Here is a 15946-nt window from a genome sequence, read left to right as displayed (position 1 = left end):
TTTTGCTTCATCTTGTTGCATCTATTGCTTCTATTGCTTGTTGCTTCTATTGCTTGTTGCATCTATTGCTTCTAGCTTTCAAATCTTAAATTAGGCTAGATATAAAATTTGTGCTGTACCCACGTTTGAAGGCTATTTCCCTAATATGTCTTATTTCTTGTTTAGTGTCTACAAGAGAGCAATGGGCATATGTTCAGTTTATAAGGGCCTAAAGACTGTAGTTTTGTATCTCCTGGGATTGTTGGAGTCAGATGATAAGAAAACAACTTAGTACATTGGCTTGCAGTAGACTCTTGTAATTATCTTTTCAATTATTAACTCAATTTCTAGCTCTAAGTAGTAGATTTTTGAATTGCTGAACTGATCTAAAGCTAGGGTTAAGCAACGATTGTTCTTATATACTCATAGTAAAAATGTTGTCTATACATTTTACATTCAAATTAATGTTTGAAAAGAAGCCCCTTAGGGCTTGATGTTCAACAAAACATGTAACCAATTCACATAAATCCCCATATAGGGCTTCTCATTGGGACTCCCTTTACATGTGTTGTATTGTTTAATGATAAATAGGAGGAGAAGCATATTAAGTGTGATAAGTTCAGGATCTGCTGATGGTATTTATGTATCCTATACTATAATGAATAAGGCATATCTTAGTGCACAAAAGCATGTTTCAAGTTTTATTGAAGGGTAGAGTCAACAAAGTGAAATCCAGCAGTGAAAGTTGCTCTGCTCGTGTTAATTCAATTGATTTTAACTTGGATGTAAGCTCCACAGAATTGGCCACTTTGTATTGGTAACCTCTAAGAAAATCTTGTAATAACAGATGGATTTTTCTTTCTAAACAGATTGTTGGAAAATCAGCCTTATCTACTATCTGTCTAAGCTGTTGGCTAGTTTATGGTTTTCTTGAAGGTGAAAAGCTTCTGGGTATAAGGGGAGGAAGTGCAAGCATGTTTCAGACCAAGTTTTCTATATAAGTTGGATTGTGCAAAAGTGTTCATTTTATTCTGAGAGTTTGTCAACATATTTACATTCAACTTGAATAGATTCTGTGGACTCACAATGTAGTGTTCCATATGTGGATTGCTTTAAAAAAATCTTAAAAAATCAGTGTGGGATGAGGAAGATAAAGAAGAATGGGATAATATCGTGAAAAGACAGAAGTTGATCAAAAAAGTAATATTATGTTACTCAAGACTGAAAAAGTAGGAGCATTGTATTATTAAAGGACACATTTGTCAAACTCTTGGAATATTGAGTCCAGAGAATGTATTCAAATTGAACATGAAATATGTCAGCAAGCTCCAGAATAAAGTGAACAGTTTTGCGCAATCTGAATTAGAAAGAAAATTTAGCCTGAAAATGCCTGCACTCCCTCCCCTGATACCTGGAGGCTCTTCCCTTTGTAAAACCCATAAACTGAGCCAACAGCTTAGACCTGTAGTAGATAATGCCCATTCTCCAACAATCTGTTTAGAATCTGTGCCGATTATATCATATAATTTGCTATAACCTATATAAGAAATATATTCCAAAACTTAAAAAACTATCTTTTAAAATTATATTATTTGAAATAATTTAAAAAGAAAAAAGATATCACTACATAAATTTGCTTTTAATAATTAAATGACAGTTGAGTTAGAAAAATGAAAAATCAAATAATCAAACAACTGTTACCAGATTCTATAAATGTGAATGAACATTATTATCGTTGGAATTATCACAGTGTTGAAAGAAATTGTAAAAAATCTTCATTTTTACAAACTTTAATTTTTCTCATTTAGTTCATCATCAAAATTATATTTATTTATAATTTTTATTTAAAAACTTTTTTAAATGTTAAGGCATATTTTCATCTAAAAGAGGGATTCATTTTTATTTCCACATTTGCTGATTCAATGTTTGAAAAGTTGCTCTGACAGGATTCTAACTATTTACAGGGTCATTACATCAATAGCAAAACAGCATTACATACAAATATCAAACAGTATAAGAGTAAGCTTATGGAAGATCAGCCAGAATCTTCTAAATTAATTATTATATCATGGTGAGTGACTAAATTGAGGAACATTATAAAACAAGTCTACTGTATCAAATAATCAATGTTTAATAACTATTTTCTGATAATATTTGTATATTATTTTAAAAATGTTAATAAAATATTCATACCTGTGCTCCACTTAATATAGCACCAAGAACATGAAGAAGGTGGATTTGCAAATCAGAAGAAAGACTACATGGACTACTCAGAAAACAATCTGAAAAACAAATACAGTTTAACCCGATTATAATGTCATCGGATGTAGTGACACCCCTAATATAACATCAAATTTTTATTGGTCCCACGATTTTACTATACTAGATAATGTTAAAAAACCCACTTGTAATGACATAAAACCCTGTTTTAACGTCATGTTTGAAGCATGCCCAAATTTACAAAATTAGATTACAAATTTTATTTAACAAAGAAAAACTGTGTGTTCAGTCCTAGAATCAGAGTCCACTTCCTAGAACGACTGTGGGTGGTGTTCTCTCCACCTGACTTCGGTGGGTTGAAATTTGCCACTTTTAAACGATGTGACGATCGGTTATTACATACTCATTTTTAAATTACTTTATGCTAAATTGTTAAATGTTCTATTATTTTTAATATAACATATTATATCAAATAGTTTATAAAGAAATAATTGAATTATTTTTAATTGGCATACATTAATTTAACCTTTTGTTGCCTTTTGATTCAACATTATTCTCAAAACCAGAAGTTCCGCCATTATTGAAACTTAAGACAAATAGAAATTTCTTATAAAAGGTAATTTTTGACATTTTTAATTACATCGATGTAAACTTAAATAACATAAATAAAGTTTATTTAAACATGTAGTTTGCATTTTTATACATACGATAATAAATTATTACTATCATAATAGATATAGTATACTGTATTACCATTAAGAAATAATTTTACAGTAATACCTATGATATTAAATTAGAATGAAGTTTATAATAGATTCTTAAACACACTTGGTACTTTTTATGAGATTGAAATTATGACCCCGCAGATAATGACACTTGGTTATAATGTCGAAAAATTGCCGGTTCCGTGGATGACATTATAAACGGGTTAAATTGTAATTTTGTAGCAAAATCTAATTTATTGTTATATACAGTGAGCGATTGGTTAACGAACATAATCCATTCCAAGACTTTGTTCACTATCCGAACTGTTCGTTAACCAATTATCGATTTACCATAGGTTTTTATGGGAATTTGATTAATTTGATCTGGAAACTTCAAAAATAAAAAATATATACTTTCTTACTACATTTATTTATATGTAATAATAAAAATACATATATACACAGTCTTGAATTTTTATTGGTCGTGTTTTTTTTCCATTTGTGGATTTAAAGAATCTGTCTAATGTCGATTGCTTTTCTCTCTTCTTCAGGATTTTTCAGAAGTAATTAATAGCATTGTAATTGTAGAGATATCCAAGCCTATTAACCTCAACCTGGTTTGGATGCCATTCTGAAACCGTTGTTTTGACATCCTCCCACTTCTTTAAAAGATCTTTAATAGCAGATATCAGCATTAATCCTCTTTTTCAGAAGAAAATATATCTCGCCAAGTTTCTTGGTGTTCTTCATTCAAGAGTTCTTGGTGTTCTTCTGCCATCAGATCCATTTCAGGTTCTATTATGAGCTCTTCAATGTTCTCTATTTCTCAGATGTGATTTTTGTTACTCCTTTAGCTGCTTGAGTCTTCTTGATTATACAGTATCTTCCTTAGATAAGATTGAACTGTGGCCTACTGTAGACCTTTTCGAGCCATACTGCAGCAACGTCAGACATCTGCCCACTCTCTACCTTTGCTATTATACTCTCACCTTTCGAAAATAAAAACCAACGCAAAATTTAACAAGTGCCCACCTGACAGTTTCGTGAATACTATAAAAAAAATTGTTTCTGTCAGAAAAATAAAAGGCTGGAATTACAAGGGAGAGTTTCAAAGTATATCACACTTACCCTATGAAGCTTTGCAAAATTTTAACTTATCATGAACATTTTTGGTCCCCTTAGGACAGTGGTTCTTAACCTTGCTGGAGGTACCGAACCCCATCAGTTTCATATGAGCATTCACCGAACCCCTTTTAATTGGAAAAATAAAATATAATTTTTCAAATTCAAAACATAGGTATATATTTTATTGGTCCACAAAATAAACAAAACCATTATAGAACAAAACATTACGAACAAAGAACAAAACATTAAGAACAAAGAACAAAATTTAAAATCAGTGTGACTGCTGCTGTTGCCTTTTAGACACCAGTTCGGAAATGCGAGGCTTTACCTTGGAAAGTGCCACTCGCATGTCATTTTCGCAACTAAGTCTGTTCCTTTTCTTCGTTTTAATGTCCAGCATCCTCGAAAAGGATTGCTCGCAAAAATATGTTGTCACAAACGGTATCAAAATCTCCAGAGCTTTCTTCGCAATAGCAGAGTACGTTACTATTTGGTGGCACCAAAACAATGAGAGCGTTGTTGTTTTGAAGAGTTGCTGTTGAACCTGGCTCTGCTGAATTTCAATGATTTCATCCAGGTATGTATCATTGACATCTGTTTTCTCAACATCAAACGTAAACGGCTGCCTCACCCATGCTGGATATAACTCTCTTGAAGGGAAGTACCCTTCAAGAGACTTTGCAAGCTCGTCTAAGTGCATGGAAATTGCATGCTTCAGTTCCCCCGATACAGAAATATCTCCGATTCCAGGCACATCATAATTCTTATTTACACATTCGTCTAGCAGGGTAAAGTTTGCAAAGTTACCGTTTTCTATTCGTCGTTTCCACAACGGTAGCTTTTTTTGAAACGCCTTCAGGGCTTCTTCCGCTTCGATGATGTTGACACCACCGCCCTGCATCTGTTGATTCAGATGATTGAGAGCTGCGAAGATATCAGCCATGTACGCAAGCATGAGAATAAATTCAGAATTTTTGAAGCAATCTGCATGACCATGTTGGTGCTCTTGCAAAAACAGGGCTAATTCCTCACGTAGGGCAAAAACACAATTCAGAACCTGTCCCCGGGATAACCACCGAACGTTTGAATGGTACAGAAGTACCTCGAATTCAGACCCCATTTCTTTACACAACTCCTTGAAGATGCAGTGCCTCAGAGCACTATTTCGCACATAGTTCACGCATTCCACTACAATTTTTAAGACTTCTGCCAGTTTTGGAGGCATGGTTTTTGTTGCCAACGCATGCCTGTGTAGAATACAATGTGTAACAACGATGTGTGGTGCATCGGCTTTCACTAGCGCACCAAAACCAGACTTTCTTCCCAGCATGGCTGGAGCTCCGTCCGAACAAACTGCAGAAACCATATCCCACGAAAGATTATTTTCTTTGAAGAAGTCATCCACAAGTTTCTTTACATCGGCTGCCTTAGTTGTTGTTGTAAGAGGCTTACATAATAAAAAATCTTCCTTTATAACGTCGTCTTTCACATAGCGCACAAATACTGCAAGCTGACTTAGACTGGAAACGTCTGTAGTTTCGTCGAGTTGAAGGCTGAATTTTGCCGGGCTTGAAATCAGATCTGCAACTACTTGGGCCAAGATATCTTTGCTCATGTCGTCTATTCTGTCACTGATGGTGTCATTTGAAAGAGGAATTTGGGATAACTTAACTTCAGCCGCTTTTCCCAGCATGATATTCGCCATCTTCAACACGGCTGGTTTTATGAGTTTTCACCAATATTGTGTGGTTTGCCCTGCTTTGCGATAAGGTAAGCGACTTCGTACAATGCTGTAAGGATCGGTTTATCGATGGGTACAAAGCCGAGGACAGGCAGACTACCCTTTTCATCAAATCTGGCCCTCTTCACCTTGAATTCAGCGAGTGTTGTATTTTTGTAATTTCCATGCAGATTAAAGAAGTGTTCTCTTAGTTTTGCCGGTGCTAGACTAGAATTGCTCAACTTGGCATTGCAAATCATGCAACAAGGACGCTGACTCCCATCACGTTCCGTTATACATGTGAATCCATATTGTACATATTCGTCCGACCACTTTCTTTTTTTGCTCGACATAGTATGAAGGGATTAAAATATTAAAAAAGAAATCACACGACGTACAATCACGACAGTCACAATTCGAATACTGGGCGCACCAAATTTCCTGCAGCATAGAAAGGCCAAGCGATGTTGCGTGATCACCCGCAGCCAATGATAGCCGAGTGGGGCGTGTCATCACGAACGTATGAGTCAGGTGTGTGCTTGACCGTCTTGCAGGTCGTTTATACGTGTATTCGATTGGGACCTCTTCACTTCGTTTCAGTTAGAGAGTAGTAGAAGTTAGAGAGTAAGAGAAGTTAGTTTCCCAATAGAACACACGTTATGTAGCATTAGTTTTCGAAACCAATACGGTTTCTACGTCACGATGACGTCAGGTGGTTGACCTCCGCCGAACCCGAGACTGACTCGCCGAACCCCAGGGGTTCGGTCGAACCCAGGTTAAGAACCACTGCCTTAGGACCTTCTTTGGGTGGAATTCTAGTAGAGAAAACCTTTTTGTTCTAATTTCCGTTTCAGATGTGTTCCAATTTTTCGAATTTTCTTTTAAATTTAAACATATAACGATGTGTGCATGCGTCGACGACTATAATGCCAGGTCATACATAGCCTGCCATGATCTTGAAAGCTGTTTTTCATCCTTAAAATTGATTGAGAGGCCTTGGCGTTCTGCTTTAAAGATCTCTAATGCCTCCAAATTCCTAAGATGATGTATCTGCTGAGTTTGCCGGATCATGGTCGCCTGGCATATATAGCCAAGGTAGTATTGTTCTTCTTCTCAATATCGGTTTTATGCTCATGGAGGCGTTGTTTGAGCAATCTTCTCGTGGAACCAATATACACCAGATCCATATTGAACCTATTATCCCTGAGCAGAATTTTATACATTCCCGGTGTTCTTTCGATGTCCGCTCGATCTTTCCCATTCCTAAGCATGGCGAATATGTCTGGTTTATGCCTGTAGGCTATTTTTGAATTAGTATATGTCTCAATCTCTCGATATATGGAGTGTATACAGCGCTCATATGCTATAGTAATAGAAAGGGGAAACGCATCTCACTGCGAACTATTTTCTGGAGCTCTATCTGATTGATTTTCGGGTTGGCTTTCTTGTTAGTCTGCTATTTTAAATATTAACTTTTTGTTATAGCCATGGTTTTCAGCTACTTCTGCTAGTCTTTTTATTTCCTTCCACTTGTCTTGTTCTTTATTACAGTGCATATGGGCTCTTCTAGTAAGTGCTCTAAAGTCTGCCATTTTGTAGTTATATGGATCGTTAGAGTCAGCTGGGATGTATATCAGGATAGTACTCGGTTTACAGTATACCTTAGTATCATATCTGTTGCCATTAAAGGTAATATTAATGTCTAAAAAATGAGCGTCTTTATTGCTCATTTGTTCTAACTCAATCATAAGCACTGTTTAGACTATTCACAAAAAATAAAATATTTTTGAGTCTATCTTTAAATCCTTTAATCCAACCATAGAAGATTAAAGGATTTAAAGATAAACTCAAAAATATTTTATTTTTTGTGAATAGTCTAAACTTCAAAATTATGAAGAAAATATCCTGAGTCAACATGAGAATTGTAACCATATGCAAATAAAGTGGATGACTCGTACCTACCACCAGAGGGCTAGAAGCAGTTAAAAATGGGATAAGGACAGTATGTGTGAGAAGAATTCTTTGTGGTTTTAATAGAAAGGTGTCAGATCCTCCAATAAAAGGCTGACACTGGATTGTTTTTAACTTTGTGAATTTTTACCTACATTTACCTTGTTTTAAGAAGTTTATTCTTCTAAACCATTATTGCTGTTACTTCTGTGGTCGGATTAAAGGATTTAAAGATAGACTCAAAAATATTTTATTTTTTGTGAATAGTCTAAACTTCAAAATTATGAAGAAAATATCCTGAGTCAACATGAAAATTGTAACCATATTTAGTTATATTTAATTTAAATTTTTTCCATAAACTATATAAATACTTATCACCAATAATCATTCACAAAATATTCTATTCTAACAGTTATATTTTTATAACAATCTGTACATTATAAAAATATTGCACACAATATTTAATAAATGCTAAAAATTTTATTTGAAATTTGAAATATTTAAGCAAATTAAAATATAAATGATTTCATCTATCTATCAAATTATTAGAAATATAAAAAGTTTTCTCTTTCTTATGTTGAATGCTTGCTATAACTTATTAAGAGTTTGTATTTTGATATCAGACAATATTTCATAACATGAAAAAGGGTGTATGCTATTTTATTATTTTTCAAAACAATACATACCACATTGGATATTATTAATATAAATAATAATTTTATTATACTAAGAGCAAACTTACCATAGAAAAATGGAACAACTTCAAGGTGCAGAAGAGCACATCCAAATTGAAAAACAGAATTTCCAACTGACTGACTAAAAAAAATTATTTTATAATATTTTATATTAATTTAAAAAATTTGTGTGTTTATAAATTTATCTTACAATACTTTATAATAAATAACTTATTTAAAGACATTTTTATAAAAATATTAAAATTTTTAATTTATTTACATAATAGATAATTTAAAGTGTGGAAATAATCAGAAATAAGTTATTAATTAACCAAAACAAGACTATAAATTCAAATTCTATAGGAAAAAATTACTGGATGATTTAAACTGCAAACTTAATTCTTATTCTTAAAACTTATAGACACAGTTAATTTTCAAATAATTCAAAATATTTATTAGGTCAGCTCATTCTATCAGAAGCTCTCTGATAGAATGTAGAGATGAATTTTAAAAAGATGACTATTAAAATTCATGACTTAACAATTTTCTCAATTTTGTTATTCTTATACAATTTGAAATTATAATTTATATACAGGGGTATATAATGATTCTAAATTATTGTTGAGTTTTCCAAGTTTTATAATTTTATGAGCCTGTTGTTTAGAAAGTGTTATTGCTCATATAAGTAACATACATACAATTCATCTTTGTTTCATCAAATTTTATCAACATGGAATTAAAAAACTTGCTATTTTGTCAAAAAAAAAAAAAAAAAGCCCAGGGGAAAGTGTAAGAGTAGAATTGGTCAGGCAAATTCTAGATCTAAAAGAATAAAATAAAAACAACTGAGACACCTGAAGACCATGAAATCCAACTTAAACAACATCAATTAAGAATGGTTTGTCAAGGTCCTTAATTTGTAGAAGTATTAGCAACTCTTTTCAAATTTCTTGAAATTTCTACCCTTCTCAATTCTTCAATCTCTATTTTCTTATAAAAGTATTCTGTCATACTTGACAGGAGAATTTCTAGTGTGAAGGATATTGTTTAACATATAGTGTTGTCTCTATAGACATAATGTCGATAAACAATCAAACTATTGTGCCATAAAAACTATTGCCAACATTGGCAACAGGATAAAAACATTGAATCTCATAACTATGCTATAATGTATGAATTTCTTTAGTGCTTCTTTCAGAGTCCAAACTTTACTTTCTCCAAACGTTCATGAAAATTTAATGGTATGGGCATCAACACCAATTTCCATTGAAAAACAGCACTGACATCAGTAAATCTTTTAAAATCATTTTTCTCTAATAAAATACTTTTTTCTAAACTTTTTCAAAAATGGCTTTTTTGTGGTAGTAGTGGTGGTGGTGGTGGTGGTGGTGGTGGGTAATAGTAGTATGTTGTTTATTGCTTGAGAGGTATGCAATTTTAAAATGATAAACAGTTGAAAAATTTGAGAATTATTCAGATAAATCAACTCATTTCAACAAATGTATTATTCATTCAACAAAACTCATAATGTTGTTAACTTTTTGAAATTATTACAAAAATAAAATTTAGTTTGAAATAAATTTTTTTTATTAATTTCTAAGACTAAAATATCACAATTACACTTACTTTGTGAAACGTGCCTTCCAGAGTGAAAAAGGATCATATAAAATTTCTAAAAAACAAAATGATGTCTTAAGAAATTTGTGATGGATTTCTTCCACTGATGAATTCTCTTGATCAGCTGAAGAAGGCTATATCAGGAAATATTCATAAAATGAATACATAATTATTTAAGATTTTATACATACATATATACGGGAATGGTTAAATGGTTAACTTAATAGCTATACTAATTAAATTAGATTAGGTTAGATTTATATTGTATGTCCAACTTACAGCCCCAGATGATTTTCACACAGTTTAGTAAAATTATTTTAATAATCATAAATATTCAATGCTAAAAACTAATGGAAATAATTGAATTTACTAAACCATGGTGCTCATTACATCTATGTTACTTGAATTGCATAAGGCTCCTCTATCTTAAGATTTTCTATTAATAAAAGAAAATACTATAAAAACAGCTATTTTTTAAATGTTTATTGCTTATTAAATGTTATTGAATAATAAATATTTATTTTATCATTTTATTGTTTTCGGAACATTTTGCTTTTGATATTATATATTTTAAACAAAAATTTAAAACAGAAAAAAAAAAAAATTTTAAAGACTTTTTGTTCTGTTTACAATTTATACAAATTTATTGTTGTATTCTTTGTTTGGATCCATTTATGTTAAGTATTTTATTTATAAATGAGACTTGTAAAATCTCAAAAAACATTTAATTAAAAAATTAACTGTTTTGACATCTTGAACTGTATAGCATTTCTTTTATATCATAATTTCTATTATTATATTGTCTCTTTTATTAAAATATAATAAAAATAAAAATATTTAGACATTTCATTTATTCACTTTAAAATTGAAAAACACCATTGATCCTCTTCAAGTTATACATTTTCTAAAATGAGCAATTAAATTCAAAAATATGACAGATCATATTTTTATAGTTTTGATAAAATCTAAAAATAAATAATAAAATTGATATGTTAGCCAAAAATATATTGCAAATTTTCATTTTTTAAATACAGAATCTAAAAACAGTAACATAAAAAGAAAAACTCGTGAAATTTTGGAAAATATGACTCCAATTTTTCTTTGAACAGATCGATGTAGCCTACTGAAATTTAACTTCAAATACTACCTCAATACAAGAAAAAGTTGGACACCACTAATCTAATGTTTCTTTATGTTTCAGATATCTTTTTATATATCTGCCTATATACAGTAAAAGTATATAAAAATAGTCAAATAATAATAAATTGAAAGCTTCAAAATTTTATAAAATTATTTTTTATTGTTATTCACATCTAGAATAAAAGCATTATATATTATATAACTTACTTGACGTATAATACTAGAAGCAATTATTACAATATGAGTAACTATATTACATGAAGACAAAAAAGGAATATTTTCCAAATTCCTACAAAAAAAAATAGCTTAATTACTATGAAGAATATAAATATTTTTTGTACAATAGTAAGACTTAAATTTTTAAAGTAAATACATATTTTTTTTTAATTAGAAATGAAATAAACTTATTAGCAAAACATTTATGATAATTCATTTATAATTTTTTTCACTATTGAAAAAATTAATAAAAATTTTTAAAATTATTATCAAATTCAATTTAAATAATCATTATCAAATATACATACATACATACAGACAATCAAGTCAAAGTTATTATAATAACCAAATGATATTGCCATGTTAACTTTTCAGCTAAAATTTGGCTAATTAATATAATGTACACAATATAAGGTAGTTAGAATAAAGATAGGTAGTTAGGCTGCCATATTATACTAAATTTAAAAATTACATTAGTTTTGAATTAAATTTAATAATTTAGACTGTTGATCCTACAAGAAAAGATTGAACCCAGAGCATGGCATTTGCATGTACTTATCATGCAAATGCAATGCCAATTACTCTACCTTAAAATCTATTGTCTTATGTTGGCTGAGTGCCATAGAGGACCATGGGTGCACAGTTATCTTCACTCAGTATAGTAAGTGGTGTACATGATTATAGCTCTTAAATTAATTATATGGAAGAAAAAATCATATGGAGATTTGGGAAGCATAACTGGCAATGCAACTGCATGATAAGCAGAGATTGAAGGTTTGAGTCCTGTTCTAAATCAATCTTTTCTTCTGGAATAATCTAAATTATTAAAAAATTAATGTAATTATTAAGTTCAGTACAAGATAAAGACAAAACTACATTTACCGTATTTTACGGACTATAAGACGCACTTTTTTCTTCGAAAAATTGCCTCCAAAATTCAGGTGAGTCTTATAGTCCGTAGTGTCTTATAGGTATTTTTTTTTTTTAAATTGTTTAAAAATTAAGGTGCGTCTTATAGCCCATAGCGTCTTATAGTCCGTAAAATACGGTAGTTTAAATTATGTTGTGTTTATTATACTGATCAGTCAAGTTCTAGTCTGAAATTTAATCCTACAATATTATTTCTATAAACAGAACATATTAACCTTATTGCACTTTGCACTTATTTTTAAAAATTATCACTAATGTTTTCAGTCCACGTCTAGGACCTTCTTCAGGCAGAGTTTTGAAAAAAGTTTCTTTCTGGTGTTAGTGGTGTTCTATTTTTTTTTTAATTATTATTTCTATATTTTATTGCCAAATACTGTAGATATAATTTTACTATTTTCTTAAATATATTAAAATTTTTGTGTGGGGCCGGGAGTTGAGAATATAAATAATAATAATAATAATTACTGTTTTCTTCCTATTCGAAGTCTAATTTTAGTTTCTAGAATCCGTTTTTTTTGTGTTTTGTAAATAATTTAACAGGACAACTAACTTAAACGGACATCTGTTGGAAGTTCGCCCCCCCCCGTTGGCAAAGTGGTTGTCGAGCTGGAGTCGTTAAACCCGTGATTTATCCGGTAAACAAGATCGAGATGGTAAAGAAATGGGTGCGCGAGACGATTTAATTGTCACATTCCCGACCTAATTGACAGATACCCGATCGTAGATCGTGGGAGCAACTGAGGGATCGACCGACCGGGGTAAGTTTGGGTCATCGGGTTGCACCGAGTTCAAAGCGGAACCTGTCCGGCTTTCCATCGAGGGAGGCGGTATTCGGAGCCGAGTGGTCCCGGCTGCGCCTTCTCCAAGTCAGAAAACACATTTAGATGTAATTTACGGGACCGTCGTCCGGGGAAGGGCTTGACCCGACTCGGACGGGGAGCGGCCCGGGAGGGGGAGTTCGGAGATCTTCGGTGACCCCGCGGCCCGAATCGCGTCCCTGGCAACAGATCAGGGACCAATAGAGAAAAAGAAGACCCTCGTTCGGACCAACCAAAAAGCTCGAGGTTTCGGGGAAAGAAAGGTTATAAAAGCCCGAAATTCCCAGGACAAGGGTGTGTGTGTGGTAATCGAGAGCGTCAACCCTTGTGTACGGACTGCAGATACTCGAGCGAGAGAAGAAACCTTAAGGATACCGACGGAAGACAGAAAAGGAGATTCGAGATTCGAGAGACTCCGGGCGCAGGGACTATAAGGACTCAACTTCCCGACGACTTTCTTCACCTCGGACCTCCAATACCCGATTCGGCGGAGAACACCCAGGATCGACGGAAGAGACAGTACGGCTGCGACACATCCATTCGGCTTTGTCTGTAAGCATGATTGTCTCTGAATAAACGCGGAAAATTTCATAAATACGGTCTCTGTGTGAGTCCCTTTGCGTCCAGCAAACCACTACCCCCATACGGTAACGGCCCTTTCGAGACATCCTGACCTAAAGCGAGTCGGGTCAACTTCGCCCCTTTCACTAAGAGGCGCAAAACCTCACATTTGATATGAAAATAAACAATAAATACAAAATGAATATACTATTATAAACAACATCTTTAACTCATGCTCATATGTAGTAGCTGCAATTTTCTGCACTTACTAGTTTTTTTGCAATCATTTATCACCAAATTGACTTACTTAGCTGTGTTTCTGATAATCTCTTGTTACATGCTATCCATTTAACTATGTAAAAAAATTCTAACAAAAAAAAAATGTTTTCTACTTATTATAGGGTACATTCCAGTATACATCAAACAGCGCATCAGTGTACAATGCGCTGTTTGATGTATAACAGTGCACAATGTACAAAAATGCGTTCCGATATTCACTGATGAGTTCACTGGTGCAATAACCAATGTGCATCACACTCATTGGGTTGTGGATATGGTGAACTCAGATCAAACAATATGGCCACCTCCATGGTTATATTTAGCAACTTTATAAAATAATCATAAAATCTAATAAGATGGTTAGCATATAATATTATTTAATCCCATATGTTGTAATTAAATATAAGATTATTTGACAATAATTTAAAAAATGTTTTAATATGTTTCTAATTTAATAATGTTTCTAATTGAAACATAGGTTATGTTGCTAGTAGTAAGTAAAAGACTATGCTTAAAAATTGTATTGTCATTTTTGTATAGAAAGAAGTTCTTTTAGGCTTCATCATAGTAACAATAGCAGCTAATTAAAACATTTCATTATCATCATTTTTACTATTCATCTGTATTAATCCAATGTTATTTTGACAAAATAAGTCTGCAAATGCCAATATAGTGCTGTTTACTTCCGCCATCTTGTTAGGTTGCCAGACATTCCAGTAAAAGCTTGTTAAACCATTCACTGATGCATTGGTTGTGGCTGAGACTGACGCATACTGGAATGTACCATAGACTCAAAAACACTGCAGAAAATTTCCACCTTATGCATGTAATTACATACAATTTTCTTTATTGTCACATAAATGTATGCATAAGGCAATGATTTTTTGCTCTGTCATCAAAAATGGCCTCATGGAAGTCTCTCATAATTGTTGCAAGATGATGTCATGAATGTTTGTCAGCTACAACACACCTTCAACTGCCGTATATCATTGGACTATAATTTGGCAATAATAATTATAAATTACTAATAAAGTTTACCCTAGTAAGATGTTTATATTGTTTGTCAGCTATGAATGATGTAATGGCATGGTAGTCTGTAAGTTGATATGTCCTTGAATGCTTGTTTCCACTGGAGTTCTATGACCTTCAACAATTTAAATGTTTTTGCAGTTTTATTTCATGCTCAAATAAATACAAAAAAAAAAAAATTCTGATCTTTCTGAGAAGCAGCTTAGCCTTTCTGTTATTTATTTCCAACTGAACTCATTTCCATATTAGCTTGTGAGAAGTCGAAGTACAATCATTATTTTATGTTTTGAGCATTATTTTTAGTTATTGTTATTTTCTTTTTGAGGTCTTTTTTTAAAGATAGAAACTCCCAAAAAACCAAATATGCTAAATTCAAAAATAAAGACCAAAAACATAGCAATTTACATGAGTGACATGCAGATATGTAAATAGGGTAGTGTGGAATTGCAGTTGTGGATAGATAAAAAAATGACACCCATTCAATTGTGTGGTGTAGCCCTCGACAGCAACCTTCCTTGAAGCGATTTGTTTGGCATTCTTTGAGAATCAAGTGGCTCATAAGAAATGTATTCTTGTATATTTCTTTTGGTGAAGATTTTATTAATTGTACAAAAAATAATTTTTTTTGTTGATTTTTTTTGTATATAATTGATCTTGACTTTTTTTATACTTGAAATACATGTACTTATTACTAACTTGTTATAATAATTGTCATTTATATATAATACTGTTCAATCTAATAAATATTATTGTGAATTTTTGCTTATATGTGTTATTTCGGATCATTGTATTTTGCTTTCCTGTTAAGTCCAGGCCTGGTACTTGATTAGAACCCTAATTTGTGTAACCCCACCTTTTGTGTCATGCAGTATGTTACAAGCTCACACTATTGCAAAGATTAAAGAGATTTTTCAGAATTGTTAAATTTAAGGAATGACAATTATGTGCAGGAATGACACACAAAAAATCATCAGGGAATCATTA

The 15946-nt window shown here is 32.1% G+C and overlaps 1 protein-coding gene across 3 annotated transcripts in view; it reads right to left on the bottom strand.

The window, feature by feature from the left end:
• The window catches only part of LOC136974820 (neurobeachin-like protein 1), a 179853-nt gene that overhangs the window by 134962 nt on the left and 28945 nt on the right, over positions 1–15946 (bottom strand). For all 3 annotated transcript variants that reach the window (XM_067269768.1, XM_067269769.1, XM_067269770.1), the window contains exons 4-7: positions 11337–11418; positions 9999–10123; positions 8441–8514; positions 2173–2261 (exon numbers count right to left, since the gene is read on the bottom strand). In XM_067269768.1, coding sequence (XP_067125869.1) covers positions 2173–2261; positions 8441–8514; positions 9999–10123; positions 11337–11418 — 370 coding nt within the window. The remainder of the gene's footprint in view (positions 1–2172; positions 2262–8440; positions 8515–9998; positions 10124–11336; positions 11419–15946) is intronic.

The sequence above is a fragment of the Centruroides vittatus genome, unplaced genomic scaffold (assembly GCF_030686945.1).
Source record: "Centruroides vittatus isolate TY-2023 unplaced genomic scaffold, ASM3068694v2 contig_357, whole genome shotgun sequence".
NCBI classification, from domain to species: Eukaryota; Metazoa; Arthropoda; class Arachnida; order Scorpiones; family Buthidae; genus Centruroides; species Centruroides vittatus.
This window is presented reverse-complemented; position numbering and strand designations above follow the sequence as displayed.